At 37.9% G+C, this 20293-nt stretch overlaps 3 protein-coding genes across 5 annotated transcripts in view; 2 read left to right on the forward strand and 1 right to left on the reverse strand.

The window, feature by feature from the left end:
* The window catches only part of LOC127846709 (uncharacterized), a 130635-nt gene extending 123017 nt beyond the window's left edge, over positions 1–7618 (forward strand). The window contains exon 2 of the mRNA XM_052378210.1: positions 5906–7618. Within this exon, the coding sequence (XP_052234170.1) occupies positions 5906–6714 (809 nt within the window). The 3' untranslated portion in view covers positions 6715–7618. The remainder of the gene's footprint in view (positions 1–5905) is intronic.
* The window catches only part of LOC127846702 (endonuclease/exonuclease/phosphatase family domain-containing protein 1-like), a 182249-nt gene that overhangs the window by 22227 nt on the left and 139729 nt on the right, over positions 1–20293 (forward strand). The gene's annotated exons all lie outside the window — the stretch shown is intronic.
* Positions 12087–19059, reverse strand: LOC127846714 (uncharacterized). Its single transcript, XM_052378214.1, has 5 exons — positions 18721–19059; positions 17417–17550; positions 15067–15190; positions 13931–14071; positions 12087–12984 (listed from the first exon to the last, which is right to left on the reverse strand). The coding sequence occupies exons 1-5, from the start codon at positions 18929–18931 to the stop codon at positions 12752–12754; spliced, it is 843 nt and encodes a 280-aa protein (XP_052234174.1). The 5' UTR covers positions 18932–19059; the 3' UTR covers positions 12087–12751.

Here is a 20293-nt window from a genome sequence, read left to right on the forward strand (position 1 = left end):
TGGCAGTTTTAAATCCAGGATAGGCGAAAAAATGTCGCCATGATAAGCCAGTGGTAGCTGCAAATGCTAATCTGGACGACGCTTTTGCAAATGCATGAAGCCCGGTTTTTCCAGAGTGAGATTTAAATAAAGCTTATTTTCCGTAGTATAATAGAATAGAAACAATACAAATACTATACATAGTTAAGGCAAAACATAGTATGCAAAGATTTTTCAAACAGGTATAAAAATTTAATCAATATATTACGGTCGACCTGAACGAGTTTCGTCAAAGACAGAGCAGGTATTAAACCGATGCCTTGTTAATCGGCCCGTGTAAATGGCTTTATCGAAGTTTGCTTTGATCCTACTGAGACCGTGTCATGTCGATAAGTTCAGTGGACAAATACAATAGTGTTATATAACTTATCTTGTTGTAACGTCTGTTTTTCACAAGGTCAGTTGATTGATATAGTTATACTCATACGTATAGAACGCTAAACTGCCTTTTTTAAAAGGAACTGACATCTTTGGTTTTTTGGCATTAAATTGAGTCAATTCGGCATTTTATGAGTCAATAGACACTAGGAGCCGCGTTCTGAGAAAACTGGGCTTAATGTTTGTGCGTAAAGTGTCGTCCCAGATTAGCCTGTGCACAGTCCGCACAGGCTAATCAGGGAAGGCACTTTCCGCTTTTTATGGTATTTTTAGTTTCAAGGAAGTCCCTCCTTACTGAAAATCAAGTTTAGGCGGAAAGTGTCGTCCCTGATAAGCCTGTGCGGCCTGCACATGCTAATCTGGGATGACACTTTACGCACATGCATGACGTCCAGTTTTCTCAGAACGCGACTCTATGTTCAGTCATATTTACTCTACGTTGAGTTTTTATTCTGTTGAGTCAACCCATTTATGCCTAGTGGACTCTCCCATCCTTCTAAATTGGATCAATATATTTCAAAATTAGGGATCTCAAGTATATTTATTTCTGTATATAGAATGCTTTTTTACAGAAATTCCTTCAAGCAAACAGAGCAGACCCTGATGAGACGCCGCATCATGCGGCGTCTCATCTGGGTCTGCGCTGTTTGCCAATACCTTTTTTCTAGACGCTAGGCATAAATGGGTTAAGGTTTAGTGAAGTTACCAATATGTTGCGTCAAACTTGCAAAATGCATTGTGAGTTGGACATTTGTTGGGTCAAAATCCGGATCCGGAAAGATACGTCGAAGATACCAATTCTGGCTTTTTCTCGACGGTAGGCGACTTTCGAGTCCATTTCCTGGTTAGAAACAGCACTCGGTGTCTTTTGAGAAGATCATCATCATCATCATCATCATCGTCATTACCACCACCACCATCATCATCATCCAAACATTACTACCAAGAACAACCGCACTATCAATCAACGCCTTTTGTTCAAAAAGTTTAAACCAAACCAAGTGCAAATTTATGTCTGAAATTATATTACAAAAACTAAATGACTGAATTTTATCTTAAGTTAGTTTAAACAAGATTGTGTATTGTAATACAAACATGGGTATAATTGACCTATATAAAGGCTTAAACTTTTCCAAATTACTTTTAGTTCTTGAAAGGCGATCAAACCTTTTATTATTACTTCAAGCAATCTTATGCGACAATAGCGTCGATCGAACATTTTTTGTCAATCAAAAATATTTTATGGTATGGCATTAGTATGGACTTTTGAACACTCCTTTAAGGCGATCGCTGTCAAAATGTTTAGTTATAACATGTATACTTATCACCTATGTGAGCGTAAATAATCCAATACAACATTTGGCCACGCGGAGGTCATGAACCGGTGCCCCCCCCCCCCCCCTTTGACGCCAAATGTTTTTCGTGTAGAAAGTTGTAACCATGAACAATTGGAAAGATTGGACCTTGGGGCGTGGTCTGTTTTGACCACAGTTGCATTATTTTAACAAAGTGTTTAGATAACCATAACACAATGTTACTTGCACAATATGTATATATAAAATAATAAGTTGACCCCTGGGTGTGGAAAACTGTAACCCCAAGGTCATGATTAAATGAAATTAAAAAGAGGGCAAATATAAAATGTTACATAGCATAATGGGACACATTTCGACTTTGTAGTTTCAGATTCAGAGATGTATATTTTGCTTACACACGTTGGTAATTATAAAACGTTAAACATTCGCTGTGAAAAGGGAGCATTTAGTTTGAAATGTTTGGCAAAGGACGATTTCGATTTAAAACCCAAGCATAACTTCATAATCATTCTGAACAATGGAAGACGGTGTGTATGTTCTTCATTGGAAAGTTGTTAAACCTCCAAACAAATGTGTGTTTACAGACAGACAGACAGACAAACGGCAGACGGACGGACGGACAGATAGACAGACAGACAGACAGACCGACAGACGGAATAAATGACGTCCATGGTGAGTCCAATATATCTCCTTTACCTTTTATCGGGAGGGTTTATGACAAAGGATCGCTAAGAAAATTTAATTCATTCAATTTTCTACAATTCTTAAGTTGTTGCTTATACAAGAAAGTAGATGATAGCGTATTAGCAGATATATAAAGTTATAATAGAGATATTAATTTCTTTTTGAGAGAATGTACGTATATTTTTGTGAATGTATGTTTTTCGTTCAGATATTTATTCGACATAAACCAATAAATTATTTTGGCAGCTTTTCAGGTTAAAAGTTAAATATTTAAATCACGATGCCCTTAACCCATTAATGCCTAGTGAACTCTCCCATCCTTCTAAGTTGGATCAATTTTATTTCAAAATTAGGGATGTCTAGTAAATTTATTTCTATATTTAGAACAATTCTTACAGAAATTCCTTTAAGCAAACAGCGTAGACCCAGATGAGACGCCGCATCATGCAATGTCCTTTTTCAGGACGCTAGGCATGAATGGGTTAATTTACGATATTTAGTTCGAGGTCAAAGCGATATTTCAGTTCGTATCAATAACAATTCGTACTTGTTGGCTGCTGACACGTGAATAATTGATTAATTCTCTGTTTCCTTTGTTAGATTTGAGTCTGATTAGTCGGTGTTGGTCATGCAGTATAAATTGAGTCTCGTTCTGATAAAACTGGGCATAATGCATGTGCGTAAAGTGTCGTCCCAGATTAGCCTCTGCAGTCCGCACAGGCTAATCAGGGACGACACTTTCCGAATCAATTGGATTTTTGCTAAGAGACTTCATTTAAAAGAAAAATGTCATATAAGCGGAAAAATGTCGTCCCTGATTAGCCTGTACGGATTACACAGGCTAATCTGGGACGACACTTTTCGCACATGCATTATGCCTAGTTTTCTCAGAACACGACTTAAATGGAGTCTCGCTTTGGGAACAGGGCTCAATACAAGTAACTAAAGTGTCGTCCCAGATTAGCCTGTGCAGTCCTCACAGGGCTTATCAGGGACGTCATTTTCAGTTTTTGCTAAGGAGAGACTTCTTCCGAACAAAAATACAATTAAAGCGGAAAGTGCAGCCTCTAATAAGCCTTTGCTTCTTGCACAGGCTAATCTAGAACGACACTTCATAGTTCATGGACGACACATAGTTACTAAACAATGTTCATTACTCTTAATTACCGGTATGTAGCCTATCATTCGATATCTCGTCATGCGCGAATTGCACAGATGACGAGTTTTGCATTAACTCCCATTTTCTCGTGCCGCGCATGGGACAAGTCGGTCCCTCTCTATTTATGTTAATTTCTCTGCATAATACAGGATAAAATATTCACAACACCATGTATCAGTTTCTAGTCCAATTTAATGTCTAACATACTAATATTTTCGGTTATACAAATACAGTCTGATAGCTACATAATCGTATCTTTCTCTATCCGTACGTCTCCAAGTCTAAACGCTAACTGTCTTGTTTCCCTCTAACATCTGGCCCGTGAAACTCAGTTATGAATCCCATTGGTCAGTGTTCTATGTGTCTTTATTTCTAATTGGCTGAATTACAATCTGGAGAAGTCACTATTCAAGTATGCACGCGTTAATGAGCGTTGTGGTACAAATAATAAATAATGCAAATACAGCCTAAGGCTTGTGTCAACAGCATTGTAACCCCTTTGTTGTTAATGCATACTCGCTACTGATATACTTGTCAATATTTCGTACATAAAGAAAACCCAAATATTTCACCCAATTTCTCATCATTATTTGACAGCTTCTTGCACAGGCTAATCTAGAACGACACTTTACGCACAGGCTAATCTAGAACGACACTTTACGCACAGGCTAATCTAGAACGACACTTTTCGCACAGGCTAATCTAGAACGACACTTTTCGCACAGGCTAATCTAGAACGACACTTTTCGCAAAGGCTAATCTAGAACGACACTTTACGCACAGGCTAATCTAGAACGACACTTTACGCACAGGCTAATCTAGAACGACAATTTTCGCACAGGCTAATCTAGAACGACACTTTACACACAGGCTAATCAAGAACGACACTTTACGCACAGGCTAATCTAGAACGACACTTTACGCACAGGCTAATCTAGAACGACACTTTTCGCACAGGCTTATCTAGAACGACACTTAACGCATAGGCTTATCTAGAACGACACTTTTCGCACAGGCATTAAATCTCGTTTTCACAGAGTTTGTGTTTCATGTGTGTTTGTTTTTTCTGTTATTTAGAATTTCACCGTTTTGAACAGTATGTCAAAAAATCATTGCGTTCAAATATGGAACTCATACTTTTATACTTGGACAAGATCCTTACATCTGACCTCCAAAATATAAGAGAAACATTTTCTAAGGCTCGTGTGTGCACGACAGCAACAACGTTTGCTGAATTATCGAGTTTTTCTTGTTTCCCTCCGCCTTTTCACGCGAATCTTCGCCGTCGTCATCATATTCGTAAACATCGCTAGAAAAAGCATCGTTAATACCAGTACTTCATATTGATCCGTTGCGGAAAACGTTGACGTATTTCCATATTTTGAATGCAAGACGTTTTTGCAATTAATTGTGTTTGGAATGTGCGGCGTCATCAGTTAAAATCATCAAGTTATCCCCCCCCCCCGACTCTTGTAAACTTCTTTAATACACTGTTCTACATATAACCTTCTAAATTGCAGCCTATGTTTATTATGATTATAGGTCGATAATATGCGTTATTTATTGATTGATAATGTATTTTGTTCAGTTTAAAATTTGTTACACATGATTTTTACAAACCTGACAAAGTAATTCTCTTAGCAAAGTTTAAAAAAATACAAAATTGCAACTAGCATGAATTTGTTCATTAACCCTTTCAGCGCGGGAACCAAATTTTGAAGGACTTTGCAAACAGTTGGATCCAGATGAGACGCCACAGAACGTGGCGTCTCATCAGGATCCAAACTGTTTGCTATTCTGATAGTATTCTTTGATAAAAATGAAGAAAATGCTAATTTTAGAATTCAGCAGACGATATTTTAGCAGACGACAAATTTCCCAGCATGCAAAGGGTTAAAATATTAGCAATGGTCTGGGAAAACAGGGCTTAATGCATGTGCGAAAAGTGTTGCTTCAGATTATCCAATGCAATCCGCACATGCTCATCCATTCGGTACCCCTCGCAGATTATCATAATCGTACTTATCCGATGTTTGACGGAAAGGGCCGAGAATGTGCGATTGATGCTTATCAGAGACGACCCTTTCCGCCTAAATAGGATATTCTTTTAAAAGAGACTTCTTTCAAACGTAAAATACCATAAAAGCGGAAAGTGTCGTCCCTAGTTAACCGGTTTGGACTGCACAAGCTAATCTTGGACGACACTTGACTCACACGCATTAAGCCCAGTTTTCCAAGAATGAGGCATTGCATTTGCATTAACAATACGATCGCCGATATTGGTGCCGTGACCAGAATAATTTTTATTTATTTATTTTATTGATTTCAGAAGACACAAGCAGTGGAGGAGTATTCAGTGACACGAACAATTCGGGAGTCAAGACCTTAGTGATGGTCTTCATCATCCTGGGCATCATCGCCTTCTCTCTGGGGCTGGCCAAGATCTGTCAGTACTGTCGCAAGAAGAATTACCTCCCGGAAGACGACGAGAGCGTGATAAGCGAGCACACGAGGGACATCATAAAATCGCGCTTGGCGGTGTTGCATTATAAGAAACGGGAGATGCGACGGGAAAAGCGTGCTACCACTTTTCGGGGTGTTGCGAGCTGGTTAACGTTCGCGAGGAAAAAGAAAAAACAAGATGATGATGATGATGAAGGCGATGATGAAGATCATCGTGTGGCCACTCAAATTCCCATCGAAAATGTGCAATCTTTGGCTAAGTTGGAAAACGAAAGCGTTGGTAAGGACGCTGGAAAGGCAAACGGTAATGATGACGATGAGAAAGATGGTGCGATTTCTAGCACGGCTAGATTACCGATTTTTACGCATTCAGTAAGTGCTACTAAGCTCCCAGATGCGACAGCAAAGAAGACAAGTGAAACTAAAGACATTCCCGTGCAACGAGGTAGGCCAGTTTCTAGCAGGTCGCGTGTAATGCCGAACGTAACTATGACGTCAGTTGACGCAAAAAGTAAACCTAAATTGAATGTGAAATCGGTGCATTTTGAGGATGACGGTGGTGATAAACTAGCAGTACCAAGCAATACAAACTCTAAATCAGCAAAAGGTGTTACGATATACCAAAAACTCATAGTACAGAACAAACAAACTCGCAAGCGGTTTCAATCGATGTGAACGGTGGTCATACGAATCATGGTTTCAATTCAGACGTTCCAACAAATTCTGCAATAAAAGGCAAAGTGGACGATTTAACAGTTCCTGTGATTATCGAAACTAAAACATGAAAAGCCACAAATTGCGTTTGATCGAAACATAGTTTTCGGCCATTGTGAAAATGGTTTGTTGTTTATTTTGCGGAGTTTCGGAGCCTTGGTACCCGTGTCTTTCGAAAAATATCTGAGTGTGTTTGAGAAAGGCTGGAGACATTGGTGCTCAACGATAGAGCCTCGTTTCGTGACAACTGGTCGTAATGCATGTGCAAAAACGTCATCCCAGATTAGCCTGTGTAGTCCTTTATTAAATTTCCCGTTAAATGGCGGTCTCTTCAAAAACAAGTCCAGTTTAGGTGGAGAGAGTTGTCCCTGATTAGCCTGTGCGGAATTAAAAGGCAGATCTAGGATGACATTTTACGCACATGAATTAGCCCAGTGTTCCCAGAACGAGACCCGATGTCTTCTTACTTAACCTATATAGGCAACTAAACGTGTATCATTATGTTGTCGCTGTTATTTTCTTGAAGGAAAATACTTTCAGTTGTTTGTGTCCCTTTAACATTATTGTTAATCAGTTTAATATGTTATCATGTATCATGTATCATTTGACCACGTTGTTGCATTTCTATGCATCATAATTCCACGTCGTTGTTTATTGACTGATAAACGACGATACATCGGACATTGTTTTCAAAATATCGTATTAATTAATAGTATCAACAATTGCTAATAGGACATGGAAAGTGCAAATAAACAAGACATTTTGGTGAATTAATGAAATAAATGATCGTCCTGTAATGGGGATTTCGATTATGCTACATATCGAAGCTGCCATTATTAAACGCTCGCGCTGGTACTGATGCCCCTCTGTTTCACTTGTGTGTGACCAATACAAACCAACATCATGATTGTAATGGGTATTTCGGTAACAGAATGCGAGCGGTTACCAAGATTTCCCATTGTTTTTTACCTATGAACGTAATATAAATAATATGCAACATTCCTTATATGACATTTATTAATCTTTACAAAGGAAAGTTATACACAAAAAGCAGGTAGGGTCATTTTCTGAAATGAATTTATATTCTATAACAGGGCTTTCGGTAACTCAACAACCCAAATACTTTCAACCCAATTACTTCACGCCGGCTATGCGGATGTTTTGATTACGGATGGCACTTCTATAACAGAGAACATCAAGAGCCACGACTTGTGAAAGAAGAGTTCTTCAACTTTTTTTGGCATGTACGTTCTGATCATTTGGTTTTCAGACACGGAACATTGTTTGGTCGATTCATGGTATCAAGGTGCAGAATCAACGGGGTTTTCAGGGGTTTACACACGGGCTGGGCGGAATGTAATTACACCGTTAAGAACTTTATCTTTGCAAATATCTCAATTTATTGAAGTACATTTGCAAAAATCTTTAGTGCATAAACACAGTTTTTCTTGCAGTTGGGCCTATGTCTTAAGGTATAAGAATAAATCCTTGAATACTTCTGAAATCGTTGACAAAATTTCACGTTCTGTGAAGCATCACATTTCAAAAATCTAATTTTGAACAAGAACACGGGCTTATTAAATAAAGTAATTCTTATGTATTTCACATTGCCCGTCTTGTATGCAATAGTTGAAATTCTTAAGAAAAAACTGTTTTAAAAAGTTATTTGAAATAAAGCATCACTAACCGTCGTGTGTAAATATATTGAAGTTAATTAAAATGGGGAAACCCCGAAAAGTCACGTGATCCTGCACCTTGGTATAGCACTTCGTATTGCGAAGACGGATATTTGCGGAAAAAAAAACGTTAACATTCCATCGATAATCAGCATTCATCTGGGTCTGCGCTGTTTGCCAAGGCCTTTTTCTAGACGCTAGGCATAAATGGGTTAATATTAAGTATGTCCTAATGAAGGTACTAAGGACATTTACTTATGTATTAGCTAGTATGTAATGAAACATCGCTCTGCTAAAACTGCCACTTAGAGATAAATATCAGCAGCGATGCAGGTCCGAAATTCCTCTAACTCTAAGAATAGAGTGATTTAGGGTCAGAATCGCACTTCGATCTTACGTTATAATAGCGTAAAAGTAAGTGCTCCCTATAAACAGAGATGAATATAAAGCAAGTGTTCCATTCTCTTTTTAATTGTGTGGCTACGCATTAGTATCGTCTTGATGATTCGATTCTAATGAGCACCAACGACATAGAATTTTATGAATAACAAATGTGTATTTGCCTCTTAAAGACCCCTTCGCTCCAGTTATTTACTTAGAGCCTTGCTATAGTAAATTTCAACACGATCGTTTTGATCCACGTGATCCGTTGTATTTTCAGCTCTCTGAATCTCAAGTTACTCCTAAAACAAGTACATTATGTAGAAACTTATTTACGGTCGTCACTTGAAATATATTTCTTTAGAGATAAGCATTTTAATTTTATTGAAAAATTGCAATTATAATATCAATAGTATAAATTAATAAAAATGCGACATTGGTTATATTTTACGTGTGTTTTTTGTAAATACGTAATGCACAGATTCCCAATGTGTCGCGCTTGACTATGCACATTGATTCGTACTTCAAAATGTTTGGTAAGAATAGCCTTAATATACATAAATGCATATCAGGTAGAAGGTAAAACTCGATGATCAGAGTGCCAAATTTGGTTAACCCATTTATGCCTAGCGTCTAGAAAAAAGACCTTGGCATGATGCGGCGTCTCATCAGGGTCTACGATGTTTGCTTAAAGAATTTCTGTAAGAAATATTCTAAATATAGAAATGAATATACTAGACATCCCTAATTTTGGAAATAAATTGATCCAATTTAGAAGGATGGGATATTCAACTAGGCATAAATGGGTTAAAGTCTATATTATCCGAAGAGTCCTTTATCGGGAAAAAGTGTCTGCAACTTCATGAATACCACCTATTAAAACATGCTCTATCTCCGTATATGTCATTGAATACTATCACAATTTCAGTATTTGAAGCACAATGATCGCTGTACAAGCTGGAATATCAAACAAATTCTTTCAATATTTCTAAGTAGTTTTATGTTGTTGAAATGTTTACTGTTTACGCACTTTATGCTGTTTTCCGACCGAATTTTCTATTTTAAGGACAAAAATCTATCATTCTTCCACGATTGTTTTTCTTCCCAATAGAAAATGATGAACCATTTATCCACTCGACTACAGAAAAGATGTTCCTTTAACAAGAATATGCAATGACATTCAGAAATCTTCCCCATCTCTATTCAACATTATTTTTGTTAAGATAAGTTTTATTTATTTATGGATAATTAAGCGCACATGATCAAACGTGGCGAACAAATATCGTAAACTGAGCAGTAAAAATTATGTGAAAATGATCGAATTTGACAAAAGAAATAATTGAAAATATTACCTGGATTGCTGAACTAGTTAGATCTGTACATCGTCGACTTAGAGGGACTGAATCTTAATAACGTATCAATAAGCTGTGCGTAGAGTTATGCCATTATTTTTTTTTTATTATAACTTTACGTGATGATGATGATGATTTTGATTGTGTTTATTATTTGTACTTCTACTATCATCATCATCATCATCATCATCATCATCATCATCATCATCATCATCATCATCATCATCATCATCATCATCATCACCATCACCATCACCATCACCGCCATCGTCGTCGTCGTCGTCGTCATCGTCATCGTCATCGTCATCGTCATCGTCATCGTCATCATCATCATCATCATCATCATCATCATCATCATCATCATCATCATCATCATCATCATCATCATCATCGTCGTCGTCGTCGTCGTCGAAGTCTTCGTTGTCGTCGTCGTCATCATCATCATCATCAGCAGCAGCAACAGCATCATCATCATCATCAGCAGCACCAGCATCATTTTTATGATTATTATTATTGTCATTATTATTATTGCTTTTATTATTCTTGCTCATATTATTATTATCGCTTTTATTATTATAAGTATTATTTTATTATTATCGTCATCGTCCACGTCGTCGTAATGATTGTTGTCGTTGATGGTATTGTAGAAACAACAGTCACTGTGAACAATAACAAATGCGTTTAAAGGGGTCTTTTCAAGTTTTGGTAAATTGACACCATTAAAAAAAGTTGTTTCAGTTTCGAAAATTTTCGTTTTATTTATGATATTTGTGAGGAAACAGTAATACTGAACATTTACCATGCTCTAAAACTTTTGACGATTTGAAAACCTGAAAATTATAAAGCGTTGCAACGCGAAACGATTGATACATTTTGGAAAGTTTTGTTGCTGTCGTTATATTTTGCGAAACTATGGGGATTGGTTATTTGAAGTAAAAAAGACATACCCTTATAGCATGAGCACGGATGGTCGAGTGGTCTAAGCGGAAGACTTTTACATCAGGACTCCAGTGGTCAGTGGTTTGAATCCAGTTGTTGGTTACGTTTTCTTTTTTTTTAAATTGTATTTTTGTTTTCTTACTGGAGATTGTTTGGTCCAATGTTTAAATGTATCAATATAAAGCATTTAATGACAAACTTCAATACTTGCCAAAATCTGTGAAAAGGCCCCTTTAAAACGAGGAAATGAAATGACGTTACGGGAAACCAAAACTTCACTTTCGGAAGCACGCACACATTAAACATGCCGGAACTGTACGGCTGATGTGGAAGAAGCCACGTGTACACGTATAATTATATCATATGCGATCAAGGAAATTGTTATTGTTTGTAAATGAGCATCGCTCTGCGAAAACCGGGTCTAATGCATGTACGTCATGTATAAACCCACAGTAGCGTGTGCAGTGTTACAACCTGAAGCGTAAAAAACGACCTAAATTGTAAAAAACTTTATTACAGTATTACAATTGCTTGACAACCTGAATTGTAATAACAACCGAACGTGTAATAAACTTATTGCTTGGTTTAAAATTGCATCTGGTCGCATTTTCAAACACACATTATTACAATTTAGGTTGTCAAGCAGTTGTAATAATGTAATAACTTTATTACAGCTACAATTGAGGCTGTTTGAGAACACATTTTGTCATTCATAGGTCGTATTGCCCTATTAATACAAATTTTATACATGTATGCATTATATTTTGCAATAATCTGTGTTTGAAAACTTTGACTATACGGTCGACCTTGACCTTAAGTTGGAGTGATTGACTCATGCCTTCTGTACGGCTTCTCAATGCCCTTAACGTTCGAGATAACATTCATCACCACAGGGTATACACGATATGGAGGGACACCAAAGTGTTGCCGACAGAATGACAGACGGATGGACGGACGAAGGACATTCGTATAATTCATAGAACGCTATGTGGCGGTAGGGTTTAATATAATATAATATTAAAATTTAAAATGACTTGTACACAATGAAAAATGGTTTTAATTAATTGTTCACATGTTGAACACTTGCGTCTATTTGTTTTGCATAATTTGCAGAAAAAATGGAATCTCGTTTATTAAAAAAGCATATTCTGTAAGTTATGTTACGTACAATAGCAATAGATGTGGCTTGTGTAACTAAAAATAGCCTTATCGGAAGCATGTCTTTCTGTTTCTAAAAATCTGTCGCTTGTGTTTAAAGATAGCATCATATGTATATTGTGTTTCTTAAAATAGTATCATCTGTAGCTTTTGTTTGTAAAGATAGTATCATCTGTAACCTGTGTTTCTAAAGATAGTATCATCTATAGCTAGTGTTTCTAAAGATAATATAATATGTAGCTTGTGTTTCTTAAAATAGTATCATCTATAGCTTGTGTTTCTAAAAATAGCATTATTTGTAGCTTGTGTCTCTAAAAATAGCATCATTTGTATCTTGTGTCTCTAATAATAGCATCATTTGTATCTTGTGTCTCTAATAATAGCATCATTTGTAGCTTGTGTCTCTAATAATAGCATCATTTGTAGCTTGTGTCTCTAATAATAGCATCATTTGTAGCTTGTGTCTCTAATAATAGCATCATTTGTAGCTTATTAAAGCCTCTCGTATAGGGAGCAGCAGCATCTGCAGCAGATGCACGTGATAATCAGCGCCACCAATACAACGCCCCCGACGGCGATGCCGATAATGGCGGCGATGGACAGGGCTAATTTCGCACAGGATTTTTCATCGCTGTTATCACCGCAGTTGTTGTAGCCGTCGCAGAGCATGTTATTCTGCACGCAGAATCCATTGGCGCATCTGAACTCGTCATGTGCGCATCGGCCTGCAGTTTGTGACAACAAAACTTAAAGAACTGATCACATAGGAATGCGTTTGTGACAACACAAATTAAAGCTCTTGCACATCGGCCTGCAGTTTGTGACAACACAAAAAAAAACACTGGATGAACGAATTTGTACACAATAATATTGGCAGCGAAAGGAGGATGCAATATGAGGGACTTACATGAATTGAAGCTTTTAAGGAAGATTTAAAGAAAACAGATTATTGCAGTAGGTTTTAAACAATCAAATTTAAAAAGATTATTTATGTATTGCTATTCTGTTGTTGTAATGGAAATATCATTATTTCAAAATCGATAATGCATTTGATCAAACAGTAAAAATAACATGAAATTATCGCTATTTTTCATTGTTTTACTGTGAAATGGCGTCGTTTTTTTTGGCGTCATGAAGTTATTATCCCAGCTAAATTCGCCAGATTAAATCTTTAAAAATGTAAATGAACTGTAGAGAAAGAATTACATAAAAATGGTATGTGTTAGATTTCAGTAGATTATCGATTTTTATACCCTCGTTATCATAGAAAAAACAAATTTTCACTCGTGCCTGCGATAAAAATAGATATCTACCGAAACCAATGCATATCTTCTATTTATTTCTAAAACCACACTAACCCTTTCCTGGTCAGAACAAACGTAGAAATTGTTATATCCAACAGCATAAAACAAGAAAAACCTGCGAGCAACTCGTACGTTTAATATTCTATTTTAAATAATAATAAGAAAATATTATTTTAATAATACGTTTAATGTTCAGTCTATTCAGGTTTTCTGCTGTTTGCTGCTCATCTGTACCTTTAGGTTGGAAATGAAGCCTTTTTATTTTAAATCTTGTAAGAAAGGTCTTAAATTTAATTTGATTTTCTTAGGAACTACAAACTGGTTAAAGTGAGCATCTGGGTGGTAAAGGTTAAACAAATCAACTCACCACGATGAAACGGGGTAATGATTGCCGTAAAACTTTGGCGCGATGAAGGTGCCATGAGTATCTGCTTGAATTCAAGCGTCAGGAAGTTGGATGACGTCACGAAGTAGCCCGTGATTCGGCTGCCACATAAACCTCCCTCTCCTGTTGGTATTGATAGCAAGGATCGAGTCAATAAAAAGTACCTTTACGTGCAAATGAGCCTCGCTCTGGGAAAATGGGGTTTAATGCATGTGCGTTTAGTGTCAGAGATTAGCCAGTGTAGTGCGCACAGACAGGGGCGAGACTTTCCACATAAATAACAAGAGACTTCCTTTAAAAATACACACGATACAAGTGAAAAGTGTCGTCACTTATTAGCTTGTGTGGATACATTACGTACATGAGTTAAGTGCCGTTTTCCCAGAGCGGTAATAAAATTTGTTAGGTTAATACTCGGTAGGTTCCGTTTCATTCTCGGTAGGTTCCGTTGTATACGCGGTATGTTCCGTTGCATGCTCGGTAGGTTCCGTTTCATAATCGGTTCATGAATTACCGTTATTGCTCTTTAAATGTTTATTGTTTTCTAAACCCAATATGCCCGTTTTCGACTACTTTTTTCTTTTCTATCTGTGATTGAACCTTTGAATATGTTTATTTACATGTTAATTAAATAGATTCACAACATCTTTGTAGTTTGTATAGCGAAATACTGACTTTGCGATGTAAAATTTCGCGGTTACCGTATTACGAATCAGGCATAGAAGTAAAAGTTGTTTGTTTCCAGTAACTCGGCCGATCAAAATTTATACCGATTTTTTTAATATTCCGTAATGAAATCGAGATAATGTGTTTGAAAATTACATCATAAAAAATGAAATTTCGCACATAAAAAATTGATTTGTTTAAACCGATTTGGAAGATTTGTCTTAGGTATCCTTATAAGAGATGGAAATAACTTGTGTACAAACCGACAAGAATAAGAAAAAAGGACGACCTAACTACCCTATATTTTTAAGATGTTAGGGGAAACAACAGCTAATGTTTACAGCTCATATAAGAACTTAACGCACAGGCACTTAGTTTCCTCAGAACGAGGCTTATAAACAGTTTATATCTGGTTCAGTAGGAAAAAAATAACAACAGCCGTGGTGCAATACCGTTTAAGCGATTTGCTGGTGTTAAAGCCTTTCCAGTGAACAGGTCCAGCCTGGCGTGGTTGCAGACACCGGAAGTCGGCAAGGTCATCGAGACCGCGTTGAAGGTTATCACGAGCATGTAGTTCTACAATAGTAATCAAAATAATATGAGCCGTGAATCGTGATACATCGGCTATCTCCGGACTCGTCCGTACGATAGGCGTCTGCTGATCAAAATTGGAGTTAGAAACCCGGTGTTAATGCATATGTGTAAAGTATCGTTCCAGATGAGCCACTGCAGCCCACACATGTTTATCAGGGACGACACATACCGCATGGACTTGATTTCTGTTTAGAGTAGACCTCCTTTATACGAAAATTCCATTAAAGCGGACACAGTGTCGTTCCTGATTGGCAAGTGCCTTCTACACATTATAATATGGGATGACACATAACGGACCTTCATTAAGACCAAATTTTCTCAGAGCGAAGTGGTAGCGGATCCGTGGTCTAGTGGTAACACACTGGTTTCACAATCCAGAGATCACTGGTTCGATCCTCCGCTGCACCTAACCTACTATCTCGTCTTTCGCATGAGACGTTAAACCGAGGTGCAATGTACTAGGTGCTATACACCGGGCACTAAAAGACACAGGGTCACCTCTGGAACGGAGTGTCTTCTGTATCTTGCACTATCCCCCTTAACCAACTTACACGTCTTTCTGGGGGCGATGGCCATATGGGAGACAATCCCGGTGCATTCGATAAAAAACAACAACAACAACAGAGCGAGGTGTATATTGTTGCAAAAGAAACATACTGAAAGCAACCACTTCAAATTGAAGTATAACAATTAATAATGAATGATCTGAGTAATGTCATGGAAATGGTGTCCGCCTTCGTACAGAGCGGGCTCGGGTTCGATCCCCATAGGGGGAGCATTTTCAAGATTTTCTCTGAAAATTGTCTCAACATAGTGCCTCTTTAAACCGATTACTTTTCATACAGTCTAGCTATATTAAATATGTTTCAATGAAATTAGCTTGTTTTCCAGTTCAGTGTGTCTCCGTTGAGAACCATTGAAAATTTGAGTCGTGTTCTGAGAAAACTGGGCATAATGCATGTTCGTGAAGTGTCGTCCCAGATAAGCCTGTGCAATCCGCACAGGCTAATCAGGGACGACACTTTAAGCTTTTATGACATTTTTTGTTTAAATGAAGACTCTTCATAGCAAAAATACAATTTAGGCGGAAAGTGTCGTCCCTGATTAGCCTGTGCGGACTGCACAGGCTAATCTGGGACGACACTTTACGCACATGCATTATGCCCAGTTTTCTCACAACACGACTCATATATACATGTCGGTAAGGTCAGTGACAGATATGCATCTGTGAACGCTAAGATGCGGTAACATAGGAATGTCTGAAGAACCGTACGACACTAAAAAGCTTTGACCCTTTGGTTGGACACCGACATAGTAACCAGCGGACTCTGCTCCCAGTAAGCATCGGAAGACGCGAGTAGGCGATGCCTTTGCGAGACAGAAACACGAAAATGTATCGGAAGATATGATTGGGCGATGCCATTGCCAGACAGAAACACGAGGATAAGTCATGTATCGGGCGATGTGATTGGGCGGTGCCTATGCGAGACAGAAACACTAGGATGTCTTAAGAAGCGTAAGGAACTTAATAGCAATGGTCGCCCATGAAATAGACTAGCTATTTTAGAACGGAAAACTAACGGATGTGATGTCACACAAAATTCCTCTATGGCACATGGGGTTAACAGATCTGCAAGGGACTCCACTCACACCACGAATCTTGCGACTTTATATGGGATGACGTCATTGTGACGCAGAACAAACTATTGATGAAAAAACTTCTAACGGGCTTATCAGGGACGACATGTTCCGCCTAAACTGGATTTTGTTTTAAAATTAACTTCCTTAAAAATATCTTTCATTCTGAAAGTATCGACCCTGATAGCGGTAAATTTGGGACTACACTTTCCGAACATGGGAGGGGGTCTGTCTGAACTAGCTTGAGGAACATGCCTGCTTTATGAATTTCTGCCTTGGAACTTTGAGGTCCGGGGTTAGATACCCACTGCATCCGGCTATTGTGCTGACACACCTACCGAATATGCAACAAAAAACTACCGAGTATGCAACGGAACCTACCGAGGATGCAATCGAACCTACCGAGTATGCAACGGAACTCACCGAGTATTCAAAGAAACTTACTGATTGCGCAACGGAACCTACCGAGTATTAAACGGAACCTACCGAGTATGCAACGGAACCCATTGCGTATGCAAATGAACTTACTGAGTAGAACACGGAACCTACCGTTTATTAAACGGAACTTACCGAGTATGCAGCGGACTCCACTCCCGACACACATGTGGTTTCGCGAGGGGCGAGGCCATTGCGAGACAGGGACATCAGGATAGCATTTCGGTCGTGAAGGATTCGCTTCAATCCACACAGCTCTGCCATGTAATCTGCAATGAAAATATGGCGAGAAACGTTGTATGACCATAGAACGAGATTCCCCAAGAAAAATAAGTTTTCTCGCTTTACATTTGAGTCGTGTTCTGAGAAAACTGGGCATAATGCATGTGCGTAAAGTGTCGTCCCAGATAAGCCTATGCATTCCGCACAGCCTAACCAGGGGCGACACTTTCCGCTTTTATGACATTTTTCGTTTAAATATAGTCTCTTCTTAGCAAAAATCCAATTTAGGCTGAAAGTGTCGTTCTTGATAAGCCTGTGCGGACTGCACATGCTAATCTGGGACGACACATACGCACATGCATTATGCCCAGTTTTCTTAGAACGCGACTCATTTGTCTAAAAGCAAGGTGTTATTGTTTCGTCGGCCCGTATTATCCAACCAATTCGCAGACTTGAGGCTGAAAATAAAGACAATTCTTAACCCATTTATGCCTAGTGGACTCTCCCATCCTTCTAAATTGGATCAATTTATTTCCAAAATTAGTGATTTCTAGTATATTTATTTCTATATTTAGAATATTTCTTACAGAAATTCCTTTCAAAAATTCCTCTCAGCATCATGCGGCGTCTCATCTGGGTCTGCGCCGTTTGCAAATGCCTTTTTTCTTGACTGTATGCATAAATGGGTTAGCACCTCTAATTATATCATTATTGTTTTAGAATGATAGAAATACTATTTTAGCATAATACTATGCAAACTATGAGGTATTTGTGGGAGTGTCGTTCAGTCGCTAATGATGTTACCGCTGTGAAGAGTTTGTGAAATAATTCGGGGGAATCGGGACAATGTCGGAAATCTGTAATGACACCGAAAGAGGACAATGGACAACAGTTCCGATTAATGTATGAACTTCTAAGAAAGTGTTCAGACTTTTGAAAACTTTTATTCGTGCAAATGTCGGCTGTGAAACGAGAACAAACATTGTTCTGAATAATATTCAAGAAAAAAATGGTTTGATATTGTAAAACAATTGCTTATCGATTGATTTGCATATCATTTAATTTAAATATAGAAAACATTTGTTAATTAATTTTCTTATTATATATTATGAATCACGTGGAAAACATTATATCGAACACATGGAATTCATTCCATTTGCCGGTAAATCGTTTAAAAAATGTTTATCCCTTCACGATACAAAAACAAAACCACCTACTTGACTGTGGCTTAAACGACGTGATGTCATCCGTGACGTCATATAGGTCAGTTGGGTTAGCGGGGTCAGCGTCCGGCATCTCAATCGTCGACCTTGACCAGTTGAAAGGAGCGAAGTCATCCGATTGAAATTCAACGGTCCCGTTCTCGGCGACAAGCGTTTTGCTGAAAACTCCTCCAAATAAAAGCAGGAGACCAAATATGAATTCCATTTTTAACGTTTCTATCAATATGCTCCTCTTGGGTTTTATTTCGCACAAAGCTGCACAGAGCGTGTGTAACGCCCGAACTTTTTTTGCAAGTTGACGTCGCAACAGGATTGTCGAACAGGATGCGGATGTAAATTGTTAAGTTTCCATCACAAGGGTTGAGGATCACGAGTTAAATTTCCTGTATAGATCGATCGATATATTTCAGAGTCCGTTTTATCGAAAACGACTTCAATTGTGATTTTCATCTTCTAAGTATCTCCGGCATTGTGTTTATGATTTTGTCACTTGAACGTTTAAGCTGGCGGTAAGTGGGAAAGTATTACATCGTATACATACTTGCGCACAAGCATGAAACAATAACAAATATGAAACAAATAGTACGCCATCGAACCTGTGGTGTCTTCTCAAAACATGTACATGCAGTGTTTAACCAACATTAGAGATGGCAGTCCGCATACGGTTCACTGGATGTCTGCACAGCTTAACAGCAATTAAGTTACTCAGATGTTGCCATGTGATATAAAGATATTCGTGGAAATTCTAAATTATATTTATTTATACCATATTCTTAAAACAAGAGATCCTTAAGCGTATGTTTATATGCCGTTTTTATGTTTTTCTTTTTAACTTATGGCAATTATTCATTATTCGTTATAATTTTCAGCAAAGTTTTCGCGTTTATACATATTTTGTGTGAATATGTTTTACAGAAGGAGCAACGCTTGACAAAAAAAATAAAATAATAAAAATAACAACAGAATGATCTTACCGGGTACTTATATAAGCGCATATTTCTTATTGGCTATTGTACGTGTGAAACTAAAAATCGTTCCTGGATAGTGTCTGCCACAGAACATCGGGATTTTTTTAAAGGCAAAGATCATGACAATAGGTTAACAGGTTATAACGACATTTAGGCACAGGTATACTTCTGATTTGGATGGATATCAATGCGTATCTATCCCTGCGATCATAGGCCCTCAGCATTAACGCCCATGTCGAATGACATTTAGCGGACATTTTAGAGATGAGGGCAACTACAATCAGTTCCGGAGTTTGGTTGCATCATGGGACGGGGTGGACTGTGCCTGTAGATCCTGTCAGCAAAGTTGAGCTTACTGTTTGCATGTTTTGATTCCTTTCATTTGTTTTATTTTGTTTTCATTGTGTTGCCTTTCTGCTTTTTGCTGTGTCTGAGAAATTTGCATCTTGATTTCTTGCATTTACTTTATTAGGTTTCATTATGATTCATTTTTGCTTTCATTGCTTGCTTTCGCTTAACTGTATGTATATATAACACTAGTGACACTACAGCAGTTTGTTGTTATTGTGTTGGTGTTGTTGTTTTTTCCGTACATTTCA

The sequence above is a fragment of the Dreissena polymorpha genome, chromosome 9, assembly GCF_020536995.1.
Source record: "Dreissena polymorpha isolate Duluth1 chromosome 9, UMN_Dpol_1.0, whole genome shotgun sequence".
NCBI lineage: Eukaryota > Metazoa > Mollusca > Bivalvia > Myida > Dreissenidae > Dreissena > Dreissena polymorpha.